This window comes from Phacochoerus africanus, chromosome 15 (genome assembly GCF_016906955.1).
Source record: "Phacochoerus africanus isolate WHEZ1 chromosome 15, ROS_Pafr_v1, whole genome shotgun sequence".
Taxonomy (NCBI): Eukaryota; Metazoa; Chordata; class Mammalia; order Artiodactyla; family Suidae; genus Phacochoerus; species Phacochoerus africanus.
Genome location: NC_062558.1, coordinates 127246920 through 127271180, shown reverse-complemented (window position 1 = coordinate 127271180; position 24261 = coordinate 127246920). Strand labels below are relative to the sequence as shown.

At 50.4% G+C, this 24261-nt stretch overlaps 1 protein-coding gene across 8 annotated transcripts in view; it reads left to right on the top strand.

Moving 5' to 3' along the window:
* The window catches only part of HSPA12A (heat shock protein family A (Hsp70) member 12A), a 178650-nt gene that overhangs the window by 85371 nt on the left and 69018 nt on the right, over positions 1-24261 (top strand). The window contains exon 1 of one of the 8 annotated variants that reach the window (XM_047762008.1): positions 16798-16988. The exons of the other annotated variants lie outside the window; for them this stretch is intronic. Within the exon in view, the coding sequence (XP_047617964.1) occupies positions 16946-16988 (43 nt within the window). The 5' untranslated portion in view covers positions 16798-16945. Of the gene's footprint in view, positions 1-16797; positions 16989-24261 lie in introns of those variants that run through there. 8 annotated transcript variants of the gene reach the window in all.

Here is a 24261-nt window from a genome sequence, read left to right as displayed (position 1 = left end):
CTAGAGTCCAGGGTCTGTGCATTGTTCTGTGCCATGGCCAGAGTGGATCACGGAGTTTTCAGGGCCCTTGAATCTGTTGGACTGGCTAGAGTTCTTTGGCTTCAAGCAACAGAGACTGGGTCTGGCTATTGAAGATTTTAAAAAAATGTGTTAGGAGTTCCCATTGTGGTGCAGCTGAACGAATCTGACTAGTAACCATGAGGTTGCAATCTCCAAATTGCTTGTTATTGAGTCAAGATTTTGTTTTTGTTTGTTTTCGTTTGTTTTTTTTCTGGCTGCACCCATGCAGGCCATATGGGCACATGGAAGTTCCTAGGACAGGGATTGAACCTGCACTGCTGCAGAGACAACACCAGATCCTTAACCCACTGCACTACAGTGGGAATTCCAAGTGAAGATTTTTTATTACCTACAACTGGAGGTGTCCTAACTGACACAGAAGACCTCTTGGCTAGGAGGCAGATTTATTCCTTATAGCTCCAGGGTTTGGAACTAAGATCAAAAGATGACGTTATGGCGAAGACATTTCAACTGCAAGAGGCATCGTTGCTCTGAGATGGGGACTGAGTGTGCTACCTCTTCAGCTACTAAATTCCCATTGAGGGAGGAATTCAGAGAAGCTGGCTGTCCAGGGTGCGACAGGAGAGATTTCTGCATGGAGCTGAAGATTCAACAAGATCACCTCTAAAGCTCCCTCTGACCTTGAACTTCCTGGATTTTGTTCCAGGAACAAGGATCTGGAATTGGCCTGGGCCTCCATCCCAAACACATGGTCAGACTTTTCCATTTTCTACTCATCTGAAACCATCCTCTTAATTTTTTGGCTTTAAATTCAGTACCTCTGATTCTTTGCAAAACCTGAGCAGGTGTTGGGACCTATTCTTAGAGTCTTTGAAGAACATTTTATAAATAATATTCTCTCTCTGTCTGACACACACAGTCACACATGCAAGCATGCACACACAAACATACTTACACATTTAACACCCAAATGATCCACAGGAAATATTCTAATCAGAAAATAGAAGCCCCCTCCCCTGGCCCCGGATTATATTTATCAAGGATCTGACCGCTAAGATGAACTCTGGACTTGAAGTGGAAAGATACGTGTTTGAATTCCAGCCATGCCACCTCCTGGCTGGGTGGTTGTGGGCAAGTCACCTGCTCTTTCTGGATCTCAGCTAAGAGATCACCCAGGACCTGGCACATAGTAGGTGGGCCATAATCAGCAATGGAGATTATAAGATATTGCCTTGAGGAGGTCTGGACCTGTGTAGAGAAAGGAACCAAGTGTGGGGAAAGGATGGACAGAATTAGCAACATTCTCAGGAAATGGGACATGGGTAAACATAACCCACGATAACACTTACAACCCATATAACGCACAATAATCTAAACCCGCAATAACACACATAATCTGTATAACCCGCAATAATCTACATAACCCACAATAATAATGGAGAAGGCTTAGAGCCAAGCCTGGCATCTAGTAAGCACTCCGTAAATATTAGCTTTTGATACTGGCGTAATTTTATACCTGGATCATCCCAACCCGAATTCACTGGAAATTTTATCTTCTTTTTTTAAAAATGATTTTTATTTTTCCCCTTATAGCTACAGTGGTTTACAGCGTTCTGTCACTTTTCTACTGTACAGCACGGTGACCCAGGCACGTATACAGATATACATCCTTTTTCTCACATTATCCTCCATCATGCGCCATCGTAAGTGACGAGATAGAGTTCCCAGTGCCATACAGCAGCGTCTCTTGCTTATCCACTCCAAATGCAATAGTTTGCATCTATTAACCCCCGAGTCCCAGTCTGCCTGACTTCCTCCCCCTCCCCGAAATTTTATCTTCTAGTTCTTGGTCTCCTTCCAGTCACCGTGATCTCCTTTAGGGCAGGGACCCGGTTTTCCCGCCGTTGTATTAATCCTCATGACTTGGTATATAATAGGCCCTCATATGTACTTGTTTTCGTGCACAAATGAATGAATGAATGAATGAACTCCCACCATGGAGAACTATGAACACCTCAAAATGATTCATAAAGTCTGAGCATTTATTAGATTTCCCAATGGGGCACACAATCCAGAACAGGCTGAGAGGTGGCCACGGGCCTCGGGCTGGGATGATTAAGCCCTGCCCAGCATGGCCCTTGTGCAAGGGGGCTCCAGTGCCAAGGCCAGTGAGCGCTGAGAAGGGCAGTGTTCTGAGCTTGCTCCCGGAGCCTCAGAGCGCCTTTTGTGGGGACTGACATTTCATGTCCAAATGTGAAATTCCTTGGCCCCAGCACAGAGCTGCATGTGTCAGCTCTAATGAGGTATTTACTGGGGCTTGTTTGCTGTCTGATCTCACACGCCCTCCAACCAGTTTGTTTTGAGAACTGCAGTTTCAAGAAGCAGTAACACCATTTAGGAACCAGATCAAATGGTGAGAGTTGGTGCAGTGACAGGAGCAGGATGAGGCTGGTCTCAGGGTAGAGTTTAGAGAAAGAGGGAGATAGAAAAAAATGATAAAACCTTAAAGGAAATCTGGAAAAGACTGAAACCTCCCTTATTATCCGTCCACTCAGTACAAGTGTTTGATTTTTCTTCATGCCAGGATCTGCAGGTATCATTTTAGTGGCTATAATAAGTGTCTGTATACTTTTTCTGCTCTTTTTCACTCAATACTATATTACCACATTCCCATGTTGTTATATCTTCATATTTATAATTTTATTTGGTTGTGCCCCTTGCATGAAATAACATTTAAAACTACATGGATAGGAGTTCCCGTTGTGGCTCAGCAGGTTAGGAACCTGACTAGTATCCATGAGAATGCAGGTTTGATCCCTGGCCTTGCTAAGTGGGTTAAGGATCTGGCATTGCCACAAGCTGTGGTGTAGGTTGCAGATGCAGCTGGGATGTTGCATTGCTGTGGCTGTGCAATAGGCCGGCAGCTGCAGCTCTGATTCCATTTCGACCCCTAGTCTAGAAACTTCCATATGCCTCAGATGCAGCCCTAAAAAGGGAAAAAAAAATGGATAAAAAAAATACACGGAAAAAAATTTTCTTTTGACACAGGATACATTTTTATGACGATTCATTGATCCAAGTATTCTTTATGTTATCATATGATTTTCCAAAGTGTGAAACTACTTAGTGTGTGATGGCATTATGTATGCACGTATGTATAAAAGTACAGATTTTAACACAATCTTATCATCAGATATATATATATGTATATATATATATATATAATTGGTTCACTGTTTTATAATTTACCCAATGTTTGATAAGTGTTTAACTGTATATATGCATATAAATTACTGATGAGATTGATAATTTTTCATGTGCTTGTTTAACTGTTTTCTTTCTTCTTGGGGCAATTTCTTTGTGACTTTGGCATATTTAGCTCTTGGACTTTGATAATCATGAGCACTCACTCGCCTGTTAGATCACATGTAATGCCACCTATTTCCTCATCTTTTATCCTTCTTATTGTCAATTTGCATTGTTTCTAAAAAAACAGAAACAAAATTTTAACTTCAATAATTTGACTTTCTTTTCTTTAATTTCTTCTCTTGCTCCAACCTTAGAAGGGTACCTAGACATAAGACAAAATAGGAAATGAAGAAAATGGCAAACCTTTTGGATAGTTAAGTAAATAATACCCTCTTACCTTTACCCAGATCTTAGCCCTTTCCAGCCTCGTGGAGATCCAGGGGTTTGGGACACCGCCACGTTGCTCAAGAGGGCTGCTCTGGTCCTGTGCACGAGGCCAGCTTTCTTGTGAAGGTGAAATATACCCAAGTCAAGTGCTTGGTGGGGTGCCCAACATGAAATACGCAAACACAGGAGTTCCCATTGTGGCGCATTAGAAATGAATCCAACTAGTAACCATGAGGTTGCGAGTTCGATCCCTGGCCTCGCTCAGTGGGTTAACGATCTGACGTTGCCATGAGCTGTGGTGTAGGTTGCAGATGCGGCTCTGATTTGATCCCTAGCCTGGGAACCTCCATGTGCTACGAAGCAGAATAAATAAATAAATAAAAATTTAAAAAATAAGCAAACACAGAAAGGAACGGATGATGATGATAAAACCCAGCGTTGTAGTCCTTCTTTACCAGCGAATACCCATGGTCTACCGCTGAACGCTTATATGTGCCTGACCCGGGCCGAGCAACCTGCCCACATTGCCTCATTTAGTCTTCTCCACAGTGCTAGGAGGTAGGGCAATACTTATTCCCATCTGACAGATGACGAAAGTAAGGCTTAGTAAGATCATAAACTAAGAAGTGGCCAAGCTGGGATTCTACTCCAGGTCTGTGACAGGCCGGATGAGGCAGGAGGAATAAATATGATTTGTATCGACATTTTACAGACAGGGAGACTGGGCATCAAGGAGTTTGGTAACCTGCTCAAAGCCACACAGCAAATATGTGCAGCACGCAGTTCTCAGAGCGAGGGTCCTGAGACCAGGACTCATGCTTGTCACCCTGCATGAGGTGATACCTTTATGGGCAAAGTGCGTAGCGTACCTGTGTGCTTGCTGTCCTTCTGAGGTTGTCTTGGTCCTTATCAACCTAAGAGGAGGTTTTAGGCAGAGACTGGATGGGACCCAGGATGGCTTGAGTCTGAAGCTTTGGCTCTGGCCCCCCCAGGCCTGCTGCCCATGGGTTTGCCCTGTGGAATCACGGACGTGTGCCAGCCTGGGGCTGGGAAATATCAGAGTGTCTTTGTCCTTGCTCCACGGCCCACCAGCTTGTTCTCCTCACACTTGGCCAGCATCCTCGGCCAGCTGAGTAGGGAAGGCTGAAAAGTTTTGATTTTTTAATTTTATTTATTTTCCAAATTGACAGACTTTCTGAGAGGCTGATTAAGAAAAACATCTCACTGGGAAATGTGTGCGCTCTCTTACAAAGCTTCTGCCTCACTCAGGGACAGAAGCTGGGACTCATTGCTGAGAACTGTTGTGAGTAATATCCAGTTGGAATGGCCAACATTGATGGAAAGCTTCCTGCCTTTGTTGAAGAAACTGGGTTAAGCATCATCTAATGTAACACTCCATCTGCTCCAGAACATGTGGTTTTCTCAACCCTCTTCACAAGTGAATCAGAAAGGGTAGGTGACTTACCCAAGGCCACACAGCTAGGAAAGGATGGAGCTAGGATTCAAACCCAAGGATAATCCAGCTCCTAAATCCATACTGCTTAACTGCTCTGCTTCCTGCCCCTTGCCCTCCATAGCCTTGCATCCTGATGGAGGAGACAGAGGGTACATGAGGTCCAGGGAATATTCCTTATAAATTTGGCATTCCAAGGCAATGGTCAAGCAAGGTCTGCTTGAATTTTGCTTAGGCCTGTCTGTTTCTCTCCTTTCCATAGAGACTGGGAGCTCCTGGAGGGCTGGGTTTGTGTCTGGCTAGAGCGTGTGTGCAAGCATGGTGAGGGGTCTGCACGTGTCTGCTGGAACTGGAAAATGAATGGGAAAGAAGGCGAGAGAGGGTGAATGGAGGGCCAGATTGACTGATTGGGAGTGAGATGCTTTTGGAAATGATGTGATTTTAATGCAAACTGTAGGTGTAATAGAAAGAGAGCATGGTCCCATTTCCTTGACTTATTTTAGAGAGTGTATTTACTGCCAAGTGGTTAAGCTGACTGGCTCTGGGTGACTCCTGGACCCGCCTCTTCCAGCTTATGGCTTCCAGCAAATGATTTCTTTCAGTGTTCCCATCTAAAATATAGGTCAGTATTAATTCATACTTCTGAGAGGGAAGGCTGTGAAAATTAGATGAGCGTATTTACCCCAAAAGTGTAAATGACAGCTCCTGTGATTTCTTCCTGGGAGAGCCAATTTCACTCAAAGAGTTGTTTTTTAAAAAAATTATGTAACTTGGGTGACAGGTACCTGTGGGTTCATTACATTATTCTCTAAAATTTTCTACAAGACATTTTAAAAATAAGTAATTGGGTGTTCCCGTCGTGGCTCAGGGGTTAACGAATCTGACCAGGAACCATGAGGTTGCGGGTTCGATCCCTGGCCTCGCTCAGTGGGTTAAGGATCCGGCGTTGCCGTGAGCTGTGGTGTGGGTTGCAGACATGGCTTGGATCCCGTGTTGCTGTGGCTGTGGTGTAGGCCGGTGGCTACATCTCCATTTCGACCCCTAGCCTGGGAACCTCCATATGCTGTGGAAGCAGCCCTAGAAAGACAAAAAGAGACAAAAAAATAATAATAAGTAATTGAAATATGATATATTTATATTGTTTGGAAAACAAATGCAGAAACATCACTGATGAGAATGCAAACTGTACATGCAATTTTTATTTTTATTATTATTTTTCTTTGTATTGTCGCACTTGCAGCCTATGGAAGTTTCTGGCTTAGGGGTTGAATCGGAGCTGCAGCTGCCAGTCTATACTGCAGCCATGGCAACATGAGATCCCAGCCGTACCTGTGTCCTGTGCTGCAGCTGGTGGCAATGCCGGATCCTTAACCCACTGGCAAGGCCAAACTTGCATCCTCATGGACACTATGTCGGGTTCTTAACCTGCTAAGTCACAACAGGATCTCCTACATGCAATTTTTAAAATAAAAAGCACAGAGAAATGAATGGCTTTAAGCAACCCCTTTGAATCACGATCTCAGCCAAAGTTACGCATGATTTCACCAGGCCTTCAATTTTCTCATCTTAAAAATGTTGAGAATAGTGACGCTTCCCTCTGAGTGCTTTATGATTCAAGCAAGATGTGAGGGTGCTTTGTAAACTGTAATCAGCCTTCCAAATTTGCTGATTTGTTCATTCATTCAACATATTTTTCTTGAGGCCCAGCTGGATGTCAGGTGCCAGGCCTGGTGGGGGCTCACAGCCCTGCACAATCTCCAAGAAAGGCAAGATAGACCTGGGTACTCTGCTGAGCTCAGACTGCCCAGGTGCCAATTCTGATTCTGCTGCTTCCTCCTTGGGTAACCATGGCGGGCCTCAGTTTTCTTGTCTTTCAAATGGGGACAATGATAGGAAAGTGCCTTCTTCTGCCTTGTGGTGAAATTTGGCAGGGGCAATAGAAGTAAAGTGCCTGGCCGTGTCTAGCACACAGCAAGTGCTTAATAAATGTTCATTATTACTGCAGGAAGATTATAGCCTAGCGGGGGAGGCTCATGATAAACAAATAAGTAAAGTGACTTTAAGTATGTGTGTGCCATGGAGAAATGGGGTGACATGATAGGACATGGAACAGCAGGTGAGGCCAGGGAGACCTCTCCAAAGAGCTGACCTTTAAGGTGAGTCAGCAGATGATATAAAGAAGGGGTGGAGGTGGGGGCAGCAGGGGAGGAAGCAGGAAGAACTTGACCTGCTAAAGAGCCAAAGAAGGCTGGGCAGGTGGTGAACCGTTCTAACTTCTGGGGGGCATCCTAGGCACTGTTGGGTCTGCATATTTTTTCACTTCCATTTTCTGGCACATGAACTGAATGTTTTATTTTGACAAGTCAGGATATTTGGCTGTATTCCTAGCAGTTGGAAGTGAAGTGTCTTGAGAAAGGGGCAATGTGTTATTTTTTTGGGGGGGGGGGGCATTCCCATAGCATATGGAAGTTCCTGTGCCAGGGATGGAATCCCAGCTGTAGCTGGGATCTATGCTGCTGCTGCTGCAGCAACACAGGGTCCTTAACCCGCTAGCGAGTCTGGGGCTCAATCCTGCACTTCCGCAGAGATAAGTTGTGTCATTAACCCACTGTGCCACAGAGGGAACTCCCAGGGGCTCCTTGTTCTAATTGTCTCCAATGTGTCTCGTGGGCTTGCAAAGGCCCAGGAGTAGGAGGATGGGACAGGGGTGTGATGCGGATGAGGCTGGCAGGGTGGATGGGGCTACTTCTGAGGGCCTCTGGACGGGTTACTGACAGAGGAAAAGTAGATTTCTACAAACTTCCCAGCCAGCCCTCAGGCGGCTTTGGGAAGCTGGACTGGAGGGGGAGGGGGAGTGACAGCTAGAAGGCTGGGGGGATGGAAGCTGAGAAGAGGTGATCTGTGCCAGGGTGGTGACGCTGGCCTCGCAGAAAAGTGATGTTCTCACTCATTTGTGTTTTTTTGTTTTTTGTTTGGCTTTTTAGGGCCACACCTGCAGCACGTGGAGGTTCCCAGGCTAGGGGTTGAATCGGAGCTACAGATGCTGGCCTATGCCACAGCCCCAGCAACATCAGATCTGAGCCGCATCTGCAACCTACACCACAGCCATGGCAACGCCAGATCCTTAACCCACTGAGCAAAGCCAGGGATCGAACCCGAAACCTCATGGTTCCTAGTCAGATTCTTTTCCACAGCGCCACGACGGGAACTCCTCATCACTCATTTGTTGATGAGGTCAAAGGCCAAGGGAAGGTAAAAACCCAAAGGAGAGGTGGAGTAGGAGGTATTTTATAGCTAGAGGCTATTTTTTTCTGAATCCCCTGAAGTTCTGTCTCCTCTGTTAAGTCAAGATGCCTGTGCTTTGTTCCCACAAGGCCTGGAGCTTCATCCAGATTGGAAATCCATCTTAAGCCTATGGAGCTGGAATTTTCTAATAAAGGGAGAGAGGATGAGAGAATCTCTGAGGCCGGAGGGAGGTGCAGGTGGAAGGGCCAGCCTGGATGCAATGGTTGTCTTGTGTCAGCCAGCTGCTGCCTGTGTGTGGGGGGGTACGTGTTGGCTCTATGCACCTGACACTGTTTGAGCCCTCCCCTGCCCTGTCTCCAGTGATCTTACTACCCTGTAAGGTGGGGTCCATGATTGCCCACATTGTACAGGGAGAGCTAGAGGCTCTGAGAAGGTCTATAAGTTGCCCAGAATCATCAGGCCTATCTTATGCCCGCCTCCTCTCCTGCCTGTGCCACCCAGCCGCTGCTTTACATGGCCTGGCCTCCTCTGCTCAACACAATGGGCAGAAGAGCCGCCGTTTTGTTTCACTGCTAAGCAGCAAAGTCTTTGGAGTTTGGCTCTTAATCTGATGTCTAAGGGTCCTTGGCTGGGCTTCAGGGTGCTGACACCCTGGAGCTGTATGGGGAGGTGAGTACACATCTGTGCATGATTCTGGGGAGAAGAGCCACAATTCTCAGTTTCCCTAAAGGGTTTCCCCAATTAGTGACAGAGACTTGGCCAAGACTATAAATTTTGGCTTTTTTTTTTTTTTTTTTAAATCTCCAGGCTTAGAACAGTGGTACATAGTAAAACCTCAGTATCTGTGGAAGGAGTAAATGAATCTCATAATTAAGAGCCCTATTCAGTCATTCTTCCTGGGTCTACAGCTTTCAGAACTGAAGGACATCTTTTCATGCGCTTTTAGGAAAGACTTAAAAGCCCTCTGGTGTAACCTCTGCACTTTATAGGTGACAAGACCGAGGCTCAGAAATAAGCTTCCACAGGGACGGAGCTCAGGAACTTGGTGACCCGAAGATAGAGCTCCTTTCCTTTCAGCCCAGTGTGGTCTGCATCTCTCCTCTAAGCAAATACTGTGACAATGAGTCTGCCACCAAGAATGAAACACACAACTGTCTAGACCAGCACACCAGCCTGCCTCCATCTATGCAACCGCTCCTGGGATGTGGGGGGAGAACCATCTAGATAGGTGGCTCTACGACTGGGGGACCAGGCAGCACTGTGATTAGGGGAGCTTTGATTTTTCAAAGGCTTTCCTGGCATTTGAGGCTGCAGGTGGCTGGATTGGCTCAGATTTATCTTTGCACGGTGCAGAATACTCTTTGCTCACTAAAGAGTCCTAGAAAGTTAGAGATGAGGAATCCTTGAAGTCAAGGCATCATGACAGACATTGCTAATCATTTCCATGCTCATTTTCACAGAGCTAAGTGCCTCTCCTGGCGTCCCAGTCAGTAATCATCAATCAATCACAGTTAGCATGAGCCAAGCCAGTATCCCGCTTGGCCTTTTGCAGAGAGGAACCTGGGAGGCCTGGGGCTGGAGTCTGGTCTCAGCTCTGTCACTAATTATGTGAGTTTGAACAAGAGATGTCGCAGCTCAGAGCCTTGGTTTCCACTCTATTATTGATTTGCTTGATCATTCATTCATTTCTTCAACAAATATTTATTGTGCCCCTATGGTGAGCACCTTTAATGTAGTAAAGGTCAGAGGTCAAGGGCTGTGACCCAGAGAGGATGAAAGAAGAAGTTTTTCTCTGTAACACGAGACCTTTTGGCTCTAATAGTCTTGATTTCCTTGCAGCGCTTGAGAAAGCTCTCCTGGCCATGCCACATCATTTCAGTTTTCCCTCTCTGAGCCTGGTTTCACTCTGCAGTGTCCCCCTTGAGATGTGACTTCCAGAATGTTCCATTTTATTATGAACCAGGAGCGTGCAGGGCCCAGGGTTAGCCATTCTAAGAACACTGCTGAGAGAGTAACCACAGACATGTGTTCTGCTGTTTAAAATACTTACCAAAAATATTTGGATAACCCTTCGTTACCTGAGCAGGCATTTCTAAAGTTTACATTGTAGGCCGGAGTGATTGTAGTATTTTGAGGAATAATTTCCCCTGGCCCTTGAATTTTTCCCCTGGAAGAGTCATACTGCAGCCCCTGTTGTATATGTGAAGTGGGATTTGGAATGTTCGCGGAGGGGCTGAGTCACACCAGATGGGATGGAAATCCAAGGGGAAAAGGATGGATAAACTGGGCACTGTGATTCAACTCCAAGGTTGGATTTTTTTTGTTGCTGTTTTAATGTAGTAAAGGTCAGAGGTCAAGGAGCTGACCCACATCCAGATTCTTCCTATAAGTTTTTATGCTGCCTGAATTCATCTGAATCTTGCTCCTGTTATAAAGGAAGCACTCTTATGACATGGAATTTATAGACAGAATTCTGGTGGCCTATCGTAAAGACCAAAGCAGCTTTTACTGGAAACTTCCCACTTAAAAGCTCAGATTTGGATGAGCATGGGTGTTTCTCAAACTTAACAATTATAAATAAATAAGTAAATAAATAAATAAATAAAATTTTTTGGATAAACATTTCATTCGCCCCCATTTGCCCCCATATCTTCTATGTGTCTTCACCTGCCAAGAAAATTTTGCCTAGATCTCATTCTATAATTTATCAAGCACAAAGAATAGGCATTTCTGTGGTCCAAATTTTCAAATTAAATAATAAGGCCTATTTACTATGACAGATGTAGCCTGGCCCTATGCTGAGTGTTTTACATTTATCACCTCCCATAATTATCCTAGCTGCAATTATCAACCCCTTTTACAATGAAGAAACAGACCTAGGGAGGTATGTCCCCAGGTCACCTGAAGGGGGCGGGCAGGGACTCTGCCCAGATTTGGATTGTGGTCTGGCCGACCCCATGTGACCTGTTCCCCACTCTGCTTTCTCTGCTGGTACTTCCCCTGTCCTGGATCCCCATGAGCCCACAGGACCAGTGCCCTCAGTGGCAAATGCATCAGCAAATATTCTGCAGTTTCTTCTGAGCCAGGGGCTGGACCACCCATGGCCACCCACTCCCCACCTCTGTGTCCAGCCCTTTTCATCATCAGTGGTGGGTGCAGGTGACAGGGTGCCCTGGCTGTCTGCGGGAGCAGGTGGCTGGGCCGGCCTCTGGACTCTGGCTTTGGCTTTTATTTGCATTAATTGATATTGGAAGAGGGGAGGGTGTGTCTTTGTTTGGGTGGAAGAGCAAAGAGGGAGCGGAGGGCTGGTGGGTGAGGAGGATGCTGGAGAGGATGAGAAAGGTGCGGGCCCGAAGCCGAGGAAGCTGCTTTCCCTCAGCATTTAACTATCTGTTCCAGGAATTATGCCAGAGTCCGGGTGCTACAAATGTGAACGTGGCCCACCCACCCACCGGGAGCCCATGCCTAGAAGGGGAGGGGGCAGCCTGAAGTTGGAAGAACCCAAGTTCTTGTCTCAGAGTTCTCGTCTCGACTCTGCGGCATTTTTTTATTTGTGTGTTTTTTTAGGGCTGCATCTGCGGCATGTGAAAGTTTGCAGGCTAGGGGTTGAATCAGAGCTGTAGCTGCCAGCCTACACCACAGCCACCACTACGCCAGATCTGAGCCATGTCTGAGACCTATACCACAGCTCAGGGCAATGCTGGATCCTTAACCCATGGAGAGAGGCCAGGGATCAAACCCGAATTCTCAGGGATACAAGTTGGGTTCATTACTGCTGAGCCACAACGGGGACTCCGACTCTGCAGCATCTTAACCAGGTGGCCTTTTGGGGTCTCAGTCTTGTCCTCTGTACAATGGATTAATAATCATCCTAACCCCTGAGTTGTGGCAAGTGCTAGGATAGGAACACTTGGGGAGTCAGGTGCAGACGGCAGAGGAGGGCCTCATGCTGTCTTGGAGGACTTCCTGAAACAAGTGACATCTAAGCTGAGACCTGGAGGACGAGAGGGGTTTACCTGGCAAAATGAGTGGAGACTGGCTCCCAGTGGAGGCATGGGCTGGGACAGACCTATGTGGCTGGAGTGACCAGCATGAGGGGACTGGAAGATGCTCCACAGGGAGCATTGGGAGGCAGAGTCTCTGGAGGGGGGCTGGAGGGGACCCAGTAGCAAGTGACCTCCCACAAATCTGGCCATGCTCTGAAATGGCTGAGAACCCCTGTTCCCATGGTGGGCTTGGTCCTTCCAGCTGGGCAAAACTTGTCGTGCTCCGGTTTTGCTGACGGAGTCAGTCCATTCATCATCAAGCATGTATTGAGGGCCCGCCATGTGCCAGGCACTGCTCTGGACCCAGAGACACGGGACTGAGCATCACAGTCCGAGATCCTATTCTGTGGAGCTGACTTTCTAGTGGGGAGGAGACAGCAGCCTTCCAGAGAACAGCCTAGAAGGTGACAATTCCCGGAAGTAAGGGAGGGAACAAGGCACATGGGGAGTGTGTCCCAGGCAGGGTGACCAAGGACCGCAGAGGCCCCGAGGTGGGGCCGGAGTTGACATGTTTGGATGGGTGAGGTTTTGGCTTGAGGGATGGGGAGCTGAAGGACTGGGTGTTGAGAGACATTGAGGACCAGTTCACGTAGGATCTGGAAGCTGAGGATGACATCATCTCACTCTGGCAGCTGCTGGGAGAGAGACTGCGGGCATCAAAGAAGGATGGTGGGAGCCCTTCCTGATGTCCAGTGACAGGAGGTGGGCCTGGCCTTGAGTCCCAGCCCTGCTGAGGATGCCGAGGATGCCGAGGGGGCGTCTCGACCTTTGTGTGCTTCCATACCCTCTCCTGTAAAATGGTGAGGGCCACCGTGGGAATTCGGGGAGATGGTGTGTGCAGACCTTCCTGGCACCTGGCTGGCTGAGTGTGTGCCCACCAGGGCGATTCTTGAAGCTGTGAGAGCAAACCCAAGGCACAGTGTGCGTTGCCTTTCATGCTCTCTGAAAATCCGAACTGCCTGCTCTCTGCCCCCGGCACGGGTCCTGCGTGTCATCGCTCTTCCTGCTCCCGTGCTCTCCTGTCACTGCAGCTGGGGGTCTGCGGCGAGGGGAGACGGTGCCCAAGGCTTTTCTGCAGCAGGCGGCAGGAGAGGGAGGGCCGTGAGGGTCCTGCTGGTTCTGACAGGCTGTCAAGGCCAATGTCTTGATGCTGGGGGTGAGGACCCTGATAAAGAGAGACAGGGTGCCACGAGGAGGACACTGAGGAGGGGCCAGAACGGGGGTTCAGAGAGGGCTTCCTGGACTGAGGAGGTCCACGCTGAGTCCTCCAGGTTGCTGGTGGTGGCCAGATGAAAGGAGGATGGTTCAGACATCAGATGCATTTTGAGGTGTTTGAAATTTCAGCATAAGAGAGTCAGGGGTGGTCAGGGAGGATCGAAAGAAGTCATAGGCGAGAGATGGAGCTGGAGAGGTGGGCGGGGCAGACCAGATTCCCAGTGAGTGGACTGAGGGTGCAGGGCAGAGGCCAGGGGACGGATCAGAGAGGCCCTGCAGACTCGTAGGCAGTGAGATGTGATGGCGCTTGGACAAAGAAGTCACAGTAGGGATGGAGAGGAAATTTCTGAGGTCAACTGGGCAACACTTGACTTGGAGATTGAACAAACTTGGATGGATACAGAAGGAGCCGTGAAAACTGATACCAAGTATGTGGTGCTGCCTTTACTGAGAGCTGGCCCCCAGCGGGAAATGGGGGGGAGAGGATGAGCTGGGCTTTGGTTGAGTTGGAAGGGCCTGGGAGGCACCCTGGGGAGACTCAGGGGGTCTGGAGCCCTGGAGGAAGGTCTGGCCCTGAGTTGGGAGGTGAGCATCCCTCGAGGTGGATGGAGGGGCCTCCTGAGTGCTGAGCTGCCCCGGCGGCTGGCAGTGTAGAGGGAGGAGAAAAATAGGAGGGTGTGAGTATGTAGAATACCGTGGGAGCCTGGGGGTCAGGGGTGGTGTCCTAGGTTTCCCTGGGCTGGTGGCTTTGGACTGGGGCCCCGAAGGATGTCTGGATGGGGACAGGTACAAGGAGGGAAGGGAAGGGGGTGCCACACATGGAGATGGAGGCAGCCTGTGTCCATGGCTGAGGAAGGTTGATGGTGGACAGTCTTCTTGGGAAAGAGACTACAGGAGAGGAAGGCTGGGCTCACCATTGTGGAAGATCTCCCTAAAGAGTTGGGGCTTTTTCCAGAGCTCCTGTGGTGGCTCAGGGGTTAATGAATCTGACTGGTATCCATGAGGATGCGGGTTCGATCCCTGGCCTTGCTCAGTGGGTTAAGGATCCGGCGTTGCCATGAGCTGTGGTGTAGATCACAGACACAGCTTGGATCCAGCATTGCTGTGGCTGTGGTGTAGGCCGGCAGCTATAGCTCTGATTGGACCGCTAGCCTGGGAACCTCCATATGCCTCAGGAGCAGCCCTAGAAAAGACACACACACACACACACAAAAAAAGGCTTTTTTTCCCCTGAGGATGAGGGAAGCCCAGGATGGTCTCGAGCATAAGGGAGACTCAATCAGAACCATGTTTACAGAAAGCACTTTCTGCCATCACTGCCCAGGCTTGTGTCCCTGTGACACTGGTGCTCAGTGGGCAGAGTGCTGGTGGCAGTCCCTGTCCTCTCCTCTGCTGCTCCACATAGCCTCAGCCTAGCCGTCTTCACTCAGCCGGATACATGAGCAGAATGGCGAATGCAGCTGTAGGGTGGATGCAGGGACAAGCGGGGGCCCTTCCGCTCCTCCCCCTGAGCCTGCTCTTCTAGATTGTCACCTGCACAGCTGCCTTACCCTTCCTCTTGCCTGCATTTGGGTGCCACACACTCCTGGCCTCCAGACCATCTCCTGGGTCTGCCTCTGAGATGGTAGGGCAAGCAAGCTGCCTCGGTAAGGGGAGGGTGCTCTGTGGGAAGACACTCTTCTCTACCCTGGGAGTCCCTCTCCCATATTCCCATAGGACCCATTGCCCTGCCCAACTGATTACTGTCCACTTAGGAAAAAAAAAAAAAGCTTATGACTTAATAATACCTAATACTTGTTGGATTGCTTACCATGCACCAGATCCCAAGTGAAGCGTATTACATGCATCATCTCATCTAGTCCTCTTCAGTCTTAGGAAGGCAGTTCTATTGTACCCATACCACAGATGAAAATATTAAGGCTCAGAGAGGTTAAATAACTCGCCTATGGTCTCACACACAGCCAGAGACTGCACATTTGGGATTTTTTAATGCAGGCAGATAGAGGACAAGTTCATCCTTTTAACTCATCACGCCACCATTCCCTTCTGAGCAGACCCTGGTCTCTGGGCTCTCCCTGCAGCCCTCTGTCCACCACCTGTTCCACAAAGGGGTTTCCTGCTTAAGCCTCCCCTAAATGCGTTTGGCAGCTGGGGCCCATCTCAGGGCATAGGGGAAAGCCGGTGAATTTGATCTGGTTGAGGATTCCAGCCTGGGCACTTGCTGTGTGTGTTCTTGGAACCGTCTCTTAACACTCTCAAGCCTGTTTCCTATTCTGCAAAGTGGGGACTGCTGGTCCCCTTCCTCTTAGAGTTATTCGGAGAAAATGAGATTAAGCTCTTAAGCATTTAGCATAGCGTCAGGCACCAGGGGAAGGATGTGGAAACTATGATCATTAGAATCTCATCATCGCCCTGCCCTCGTTGCTACGTTGCACAGCGGACTCAGAAGCCCTCCCTGGCCAGGACCGAACAGGTGCCCGCCGCGCGTGTGTAACGGAGCCCGAGGACATGGAGAATGAATCATTGATTGCCCATGCCCTGAATTATTAATGTTGTATTCTTAGACTTCTAAGGAGGGCCCTGGCTGGAGCCCATATATGGAAAGGCTCCACGCAGCCTCCGCAGCCTCCAGCAAGCGCCTCCTGGGGTCCCGAGTTGCCATGGAGTCCTGCAGGCGGCCTGGAGGCGCACGCCCGCGGCGGTGGCCGGAGCGCGGCCCCCGCGCATGTCCTCGGTCTGCGGCCTGAGCACTGGCCGCGCCAGGTTCTGCATTGACCGCTCCTTTGGGACCCTGAGGGAGAGAAATAAACTGGAGCGCGCGTCCTGGGGAGAGAGGGTGCCTCTGCGGTGCGTGCTGCAGGGCTTCGGCCCCCTACTGTTCCAAAGGCTGGACGCGCAGCGGGGCCGAGGGGGCGCAAAATCTGGTCCCAGATGCTTGCCCACCCGAGCGCCCGGCGGGCGCCTGCGTCCGGCCGGAAGGCAAGCCGCGGATCCCGGGCCGCGCCACCACCCCCGGCCGCTGCCGGCTCCGGGGCGAGTCCCGGAGAGGAGGGGCCCGGCTAGGAGCTGCGGGTCTGGGCGGGAGGCTGGGCGGAACGCAGAGCCTGCCTTTCCTATTGGACCTTGTCTCGGCCGGGCGGGGCGCGGGGCGGGCCCGGGAGGAGCACAGGGAGGAGTCTGAGCTGCGGCGGCAGCCGCGTCAGAGCAGTGCTCCCGCTACCCTGCGGCTCAGACCTGGCTGGAGTGCCGCGGAGGACGCGGGACTGGGACCTGCACGGGCACTGGCGCTGCGCCGGAGGGTCCTCTCGCGGGCCGGGGCTGTGCGACCATGGCGGACAAGGAGGCCGGCGGCAGCGACACGGGGCCCCGAGGTGAGCGCGAGGCGGGCCGGGGAGAGGATGAAGCGCGCTCGGCCCGGCGCCCCGCAGCCCCCTCGCGGGCCGCGGGAAAGTGGGCGCCCCCGCCGCATCCTGGCCTAGCGGGCAGGGCCCAGGTCAGCACCGTGGAGAGGCTGGGAGTCCAGGGGGCTGGAGGTGGCTCCGCCGATCACGTGCTCTGCTCTCAGCTGGGGTGCGGACACTGCGGAGAGGACCGCGGCGCCCGCCCGCCCGGGCATGCCGCTGTCACCGCCGCCGGGTGTTGCCTCCTTCGGGGCCGAAGCGAGTTCGGATGAGAACTGCCTTCCCCCAAGTCCATCCCCTGAACGCTGTGCGGAAACGCCCGCGCTGGCCAGTTAAACTGCCGGCCTCGGGGTGGCCCTGTATCCCTAGCGGCTCATTTTCGTGACTCAGCGAGGCAAGAGTGGGAGCCAGGGGCAGTCAGATATTTGGACCTGTTCTCTCACCCAGCCGAGGCCGGACGTAAGCGCCTGGAGTGGGGGCTGTAGCTCCCGCCGAACTGCAGTCCACTCGCCATCCCCGCCCATCTCTGGGGATTCTCTGGGCTGAAAAGGGGGAAAGCGGCTGGGGCTCCACTGTCCCCTCTTGCCTGGGCAGGAGGTAGCGCCCGGTGCAGAGGACAGATGCTTGCATTTCGCAAATGTACCAGGGCCGCTTTCTTTAGGAAGCGTGGTTAGGGCCCAGAAAGTGGGGGGAGGGTGAGTGAGGAGCAAGACAGGACCTGGGGGTGTGGGGGAAGAAGGGAGGCAGCTCTTGGAGCCTAAGGCTATAAATCATGACCTCGCCAGCCGAAGGGACGGGCTGGCCAGGATTGTGGGTCCCAAGTGGGGAAAGTTGGGCGCACAGAGGGCGCCGCGCGTCCCTGACCTGCAGGAGCAGCTGCCGGAGCGGAGCGTGGCCCGGTGGCTTCCTCCGGAGCTACAAGGCAAGCTTCCTAGCACGGGTGAGATTAAAATGCCTAGGACGTAAGGGAAATTCATCCAGGAAAGGAGCGCTGGGCTCTGCGGGGGACCCCACCAGAGCTGGGGAAACTGAGTCAGGTGGCATCACAACCACCACAAGTGTACTCACGGTCTTGCTGCGGGTGGCCATGTCCCCCGCCCTGTACTTCGCTCGGAGCCGCACCTGCCCCCTCCCCGGCCCATTGTTCCTGCGGATCTGGGAGGTGCCTCGCTATACAGCACTGCAGTGGTGGGGGAGTGCTGGGGGGAGGGGGAGATCCTGACAAGGCTCACTCCTGGGAGGGACGTGGAGAGCCCAGGCGGTGCCCACACACAGCATCCCGAATTTGCCCCCCTTTCTTGCCCTTCCTCAGCTGGTGAACGGGGGTAGTGGGCTGGAGGCTGTCTTTGTCTGAACATCACTAAGCAATTGGATGGATTTATCTTTTCCCCGTTTCCTTTAAATTGGAAAAAAAAATTAGAATGATAGGGAGGGATGTCAGAACTGCTAAGAATTGCTAAAGCTTAAGTTAGTGAACCAGTGTCTTGCCTCTCATGCTAGAATAGTGGGTGTCTGTATCCGATGCAAGATTGGCCATAGGATTTGTCAAATCAGAAGAGTGAGCAGAGATGTGCGCTAGTTTCTCCCTCCTGCCCCCACACCACTTTGGTAAAGTGGAATTCCACGTGCACACGGGAACACACACACAAACACACACACACACACACAGTGTAGCTGTCTCTCCTCAAGCTGAGAGAGCTCCCCATCCAGAATGGGGAGATGTGCTGGGAGTGTTGGACCACCTGCCACTGTTCACCTGTATCTATTCTAGAGTGTTTTTTCACTTCCAGTGATCTGTAGTTCAAGATGTGCTGTGACGATTCCAGGCACATGGACTTGGGGCACAGAGCAGGCTGTCCCTTGGCAGCTCACTGCTTCTCTCTGGCCTCCATCCCTTCATCTATAAAATGAGGGATATTAATAGTACCTCATAGGAGCAGAGCCTGCTCACCCACCACCTAACACATCTATTTCTAAGGTTTCCTCATTGCATATTCTGTGCTGGGCAATGAACAGGCTTTATTTTGGTTTTTAAAGCCTCAAACAAACCTGTTACCAGCCCCTGCCCTTTTCCTGGGTAGGAAATCTCAACATAGGTTGAATAACCTATCCAAGGTCACACATCTAGTAAGTATTAATTTGGACCCAGGCCATCTGATTCCAGGGCTTCAGCCCTTCGCCACCATCCTGTAATGACCCACGTGGGCCAGTGATTGCTATTCCTTTAAGGAACTGAAAATGATTGTTCTTCAGGGGATTAGTTCAAGGATTCTATTGGTGCCAGAGGCGTCAAATTGTGTTGGGACTCCTGAGCAGTGGGAGCCCCCAGGGTGGGATGTGCTAGAAAGAGTCTGGCCATAAAACTTTTCCCAACAAATCAAGTGAGGGTGGGGTGGGGAGTGGGGGAGGTGCCCGTGAAACAAAAATGGCAAGTTGGTAGTTGTTGAAAGTGGGTAGTGGTAGGTTCTTGACTCTTTCTTTCTTTTTTTTTTCCCCCTTTTTTGGCCACCCCTCGGCCTATGGAGTTCCTGGGCCAGGGATCAGCTCCAAGCTGCAGTTGCGACCTAAGCCACAGCTGCAGCAACACCAGATCCTTAACGCACACTGGAGATGGAACCTGTGTCCCAGCTCTCCCAAGACTCCGCTGATCCTGTTGTGCCACAGTGGGAACTCGCATGACCATTCCTTGCTGTTCCATTTGCTTTGTATGTGTTTGCAAATTTCCTTAATAGGACATTTATATTAGTTAATTTACAAAATCAGAAGGGCTTCCCTTTTAACCCCTGGAGCTTGAGACCCGAAAAGGCTGAATGACCTTTAACCCCGCCCCAGCAAGATGGAGTTGGTTGACACTTGGAACCCTAGAAGGATGAGATGAAGTGGGTGAGGGACCCTTGGGTGGTTCAGGCTGGACTAGCTCCTCCCGTGATTGAGTCAGGGCTAAGTGTGGGCAGTAGAAACCTAGTCATTTGCTCCAGGGCTGGGGGAGGCACAGCAGGCAGGGGCTTTGCCTGGGTTGGAGGTATTTCTGGAGGTGGTGCTTTGGACTTTGGAGCTAAGAGTCTTGCTATCTTGGCAGATAATCATAATTAAAAAAAAATTCTTTTTTTTTGGCTGCATCCATGGCATGTGGAAATTTCCCGGGCTAGGGACTGAACCCGAACCACAGAAGCAACCCAAGCCACTGCACTGACAACGTAGGATCCTTTACTGGCTGTGCCACAAAGGAACTCCAAAAACCATTTTACTTTTTTTTTTGTCTTTTAGGGCCACACCTGCGGCATATGGAGGTTCCCAGGCTAGGAGTCGAATTGGAGATGTAGCCACCAGCCTATGCCACAGCAACACCAGATCCGAGCTGCATCTGCAACCTGTACCACAGCTAAGATCAACCTTTATGCCACATCCTTAACCCACTGAGCAAGACCAGGGATCAAACCCACGTCCTCATGGATACTAGTTGGGTTTGTTAGCCGCTGAGCCATGACTGGAATGCCAAACATTTTACCTTTTAAAAATTTTATTTATTTTTTACTTTTTATAGCTGCACCTGTGGCACATGGCAGTTCCTGGGCTGGGGATGAACTGGAGCTACAGACACTGGCCTACACCACAGCCACAGCAACGCAGGATCTCAGCCGACTCTGAGACCTACACCACAGCTCACAGCAACACCAGATCCTTAACCCACAGGGTGAGGCCAGGGATCGAACCTGCATCCTTGTGGACAGTACATCGGGTTCTTAAGCCACTGCGCCACAACGGGAATTCCCACAAACCATTTTAAATCGTGATGTTTATTGAGGACTTCGTTTCTACCGAAATGTGAGAATATTGAATTATCTCATTTGCTCTGATCACATCTGTTGTTGGATGAATGACTCTAGGAGGGTGTCATTACGGAGAAGAAAGAGGCGAGGCCAGTGTTGTATAGCTGCAAGTGGGCTGAGAGAGGGTTAGGAGGTGCCCCAGCTGTACAGCCTCTCCCAGCACTCGCTGGGCCCTCAGGAAATTGTGCTGGTGTCTGAATAAAGGATACGGGACTAATAGAGCTGATACGAGTGGGGCTGCCCCACTTCCCTATGGCCACCAAACTAAAGAGGGATGTGGAAACGTGCTGGTTGTGGCTTCCCAAGATGCCAAGAAACAGTCCAAGTGATGCTCTGGGAATCACCAGTTATGGCTGCGGCCACGGGATCCACTTCCACGTCCTCAGCTGCCTCTGCAGCGGTGTTCCCTGTCGCTGTGGTCCCTAGACACCTTCCCCCACCCCCATGCATGTTTCCCACCCTATGTCTTGCATTTCCCAGAGCCCTTTCATCTTTGGCCCTCATGCATTTCCCTTTGTCTGGAACATCCTCACTTTCTCTAGCAAACTCCTATTCATCCTTCAAAACTCAGTTCAGGTATCACTTCTTAGGAAGCCTTCCCAGACCCCTCCATCTGGATGAGATCCTGCCTGTGTGGTCCCAAAGCCTTTGGTACTAACCATGGGTAATCCCAACTAGTGTTCATCCCAATTTTATATGTGACTATTCCATTGACTTCCCCGACAACCCTATGAAGTTGGTGTTATTTACACCCATTTTGTTGATGAGGCAGTTGAGACCTTCGAGAAATTTGGTAATGTTGCTCCGCCCATGAATCTATTCACCCAGCCAATACTGGAGTTGGGGTACAAGCCTAAAAGCTTGTGCTCTTTCTCTTGATGCCTTTTCTCCCAACAAGGTCAGGGACTGTGTCTTTCATTTCCCTGCTCTGCTCCCTGGTGCTCAGTAAATGTCCAACTGCGTTGAGCGACTCAGCAAGCTGGGAGGGAGCACAGCCGTGGGGAACGGCATCCACATCCAGCCCACTCCACAGGGAAGCGGCGCTTCTAGAAACGCGGATGTTCAGGAGTGGGTGGAAGCTGAAGGGGGAGGCGGGTGGGGCTCCATCAGTCCTCGAAGAGATGTGACTTTGATTCCAACAAGGCTTTGAGTGACGACTCAATCTTGAGGGGGCGACATGCTCTCTTGTCGCATAAATAGGCCTCTTTGGTGAGGGAGAAAGCTTCTTTATTATCGCTGCGCATAATTAGAATGGCAGGGAGGAACCAGGGCCTTTAATGAATGAGCAGCATGTGGCAGGGAGCGGTCGCCTCCCACCCGGGTCTGGGCATCGCCAGGAGAGTGGGGTGAGCCAAGGAGACAACCAAGAAGAGCAGGCTCTGCTCAGAACTGACACTGGCCCCATGGCAGTGGGCTCTGAAATTCCTTGCTGCCTTGGTTTTATTGCATGTGACTCCCAGGCCTGCTCTTGGTCGAGATGAGATGTGCATTGGAGGTTTGGTGGGCTGGAGGAGCAAAGTGGCTTTGGAGCTCAAAGACTGTGGGCCAGCTCCTCTTAAACTTTCCTTGCCTGGTCTGTGAAAGGGGTACGTGATGCGTGCTCAGTCTGTTGTGGGATCAGTGGAGATAACAGATGGGCAGGAAACTTTTTTTTTTTTTCTTTTTAATATATTGAGTTCTTTCCCCATAGGAGAAAGGGAGAGCCAGCCTTCCTGCCTCTACCTCCCAGATGCCTGCTGGGATTGCTGTAGCCTTGTGTGACATGGTGGCGAGTCCAGCTTTCTTTGGAGGCTTCACAAGAAGGGCAGATGCTACTCTGATTTTTCTGGCATGGGGCTACCTAAGAAGTATGTTCAGGTCCTGATACTTTTAGAAACTCAGGACTCTACTCTGAAGCCATATCCTGGGAGGGGTTTGATTCTTCTTTCCTGGCAAAAACGAAGTCAGCCCTCTTTGTTTTTTTTTTTTTTTTGACAGAGGGTTGCTCCTGAAGCATATGGAAGTTCCCAGGCTAGGGGTCTGGAGCAGCTGCCGGCCACAGCCACAGCAACATGGGATCTGGGTCATATCTGTGACCTACACCACAGCTCATGGCAACCCCTGATCCTTAACCCACTGAGCCAGGCCAGGGATCGAACCCGCATCCTCATGGATACTAGTTGGGTTTGTTACTGCTGAGCCATGGAGGGAACTCCAAAGTCAGCCCTCTTTGAACACCTTTCCCCATCTCTGCAGAGTCTACTGGTGGGAAGTAAGAATGAGAGCAGCTGTCATCCAGGTCTGGTCCCGAAGCACCTGGTGTCAGGAGCCATACTTTTTTGGTCTCTGGGCATCCCCTGGGGTTAGTTCCCATAGTGGTTCTCAATCCTGGTGCCTGTTAGAAACACCTGGAGACTGTTTAATATTCCTGATGCCCAGGCCTCATCTCAGAATGATTGCACCGGGACCTTCTGGGTGAAGTCTGAGAATCATTGGGTTTCCACGTGTCTGCATTTCAGACTTGGGACCTCAGCACGTGGTGGGTGGAAGGCAGGGAGCAGCGGACATGGTTCACTCCCTGATTCTGGACTCTCTGAGTCAGCAGAATTTTAGCACCAGCTTTGTGTTAAATGCTTCGCTGGTATCGTCTCCTTTAATCTTCATAAACACTCCATGAAGTGGGTGATCGTACACATGGGAAAACTGAGGCCGGACAGAATTAAGTGCATCCCCCAGGGTGACCTTGCTCTTGGGGATGATGTTATGACAGGGCTCAGGGCAGCCAGGGAAGCCTCCTCAGGCACATCTTATCCTCAGGGAATTGATTCTCAGTCTTCAGCCACTTGACGGTTCTGCTTCCTGTTTCCACTCCATGTACCAACCACCCAAATCGTGATGTATTGATTATTTTAAAAATTGACCTATTGTTTTTTTTTTTCAAAATTTGTCTTATTTATATCAATTCCATAAATAGAAAACCTGTGCCATTTGTCATAAACAGAAGGTAACCACAGCCCAAATGCTTGCAAACCCAAACAAAGCTAGTCCACGTTAGGCAGATGCTGCTGCCTGCAGAAGCCTTTGCGGCGAGGCTATGTTCTGGGTACAGAGGGAGGCTAGAGAGTTTGAGAAGAGGTCAAGGACATAGGAGCACCAGACTCTTTCATAGAATCAGACTCAAGAGGGGCTTGAACAGGAAGGGAAAGTTGTTAGGAATCACCTGGGGGAGGTCATTATAATTCTTATTCCCAGACTTTCTAGAATTAGACCCACCAGGGAAATGGGGCCTGGGGATATATTTGCAGAGCTCATCCATGTGTCTTATAAGTAGGTGAGAACAAGTGTGAAATGTGACTGCCTGGCTCCTGGCCCACCAGGAAAATGGGACTTTCCTTCCACGGGACCCTGCACTAGACTGTGTTGCCCTGGGTTGG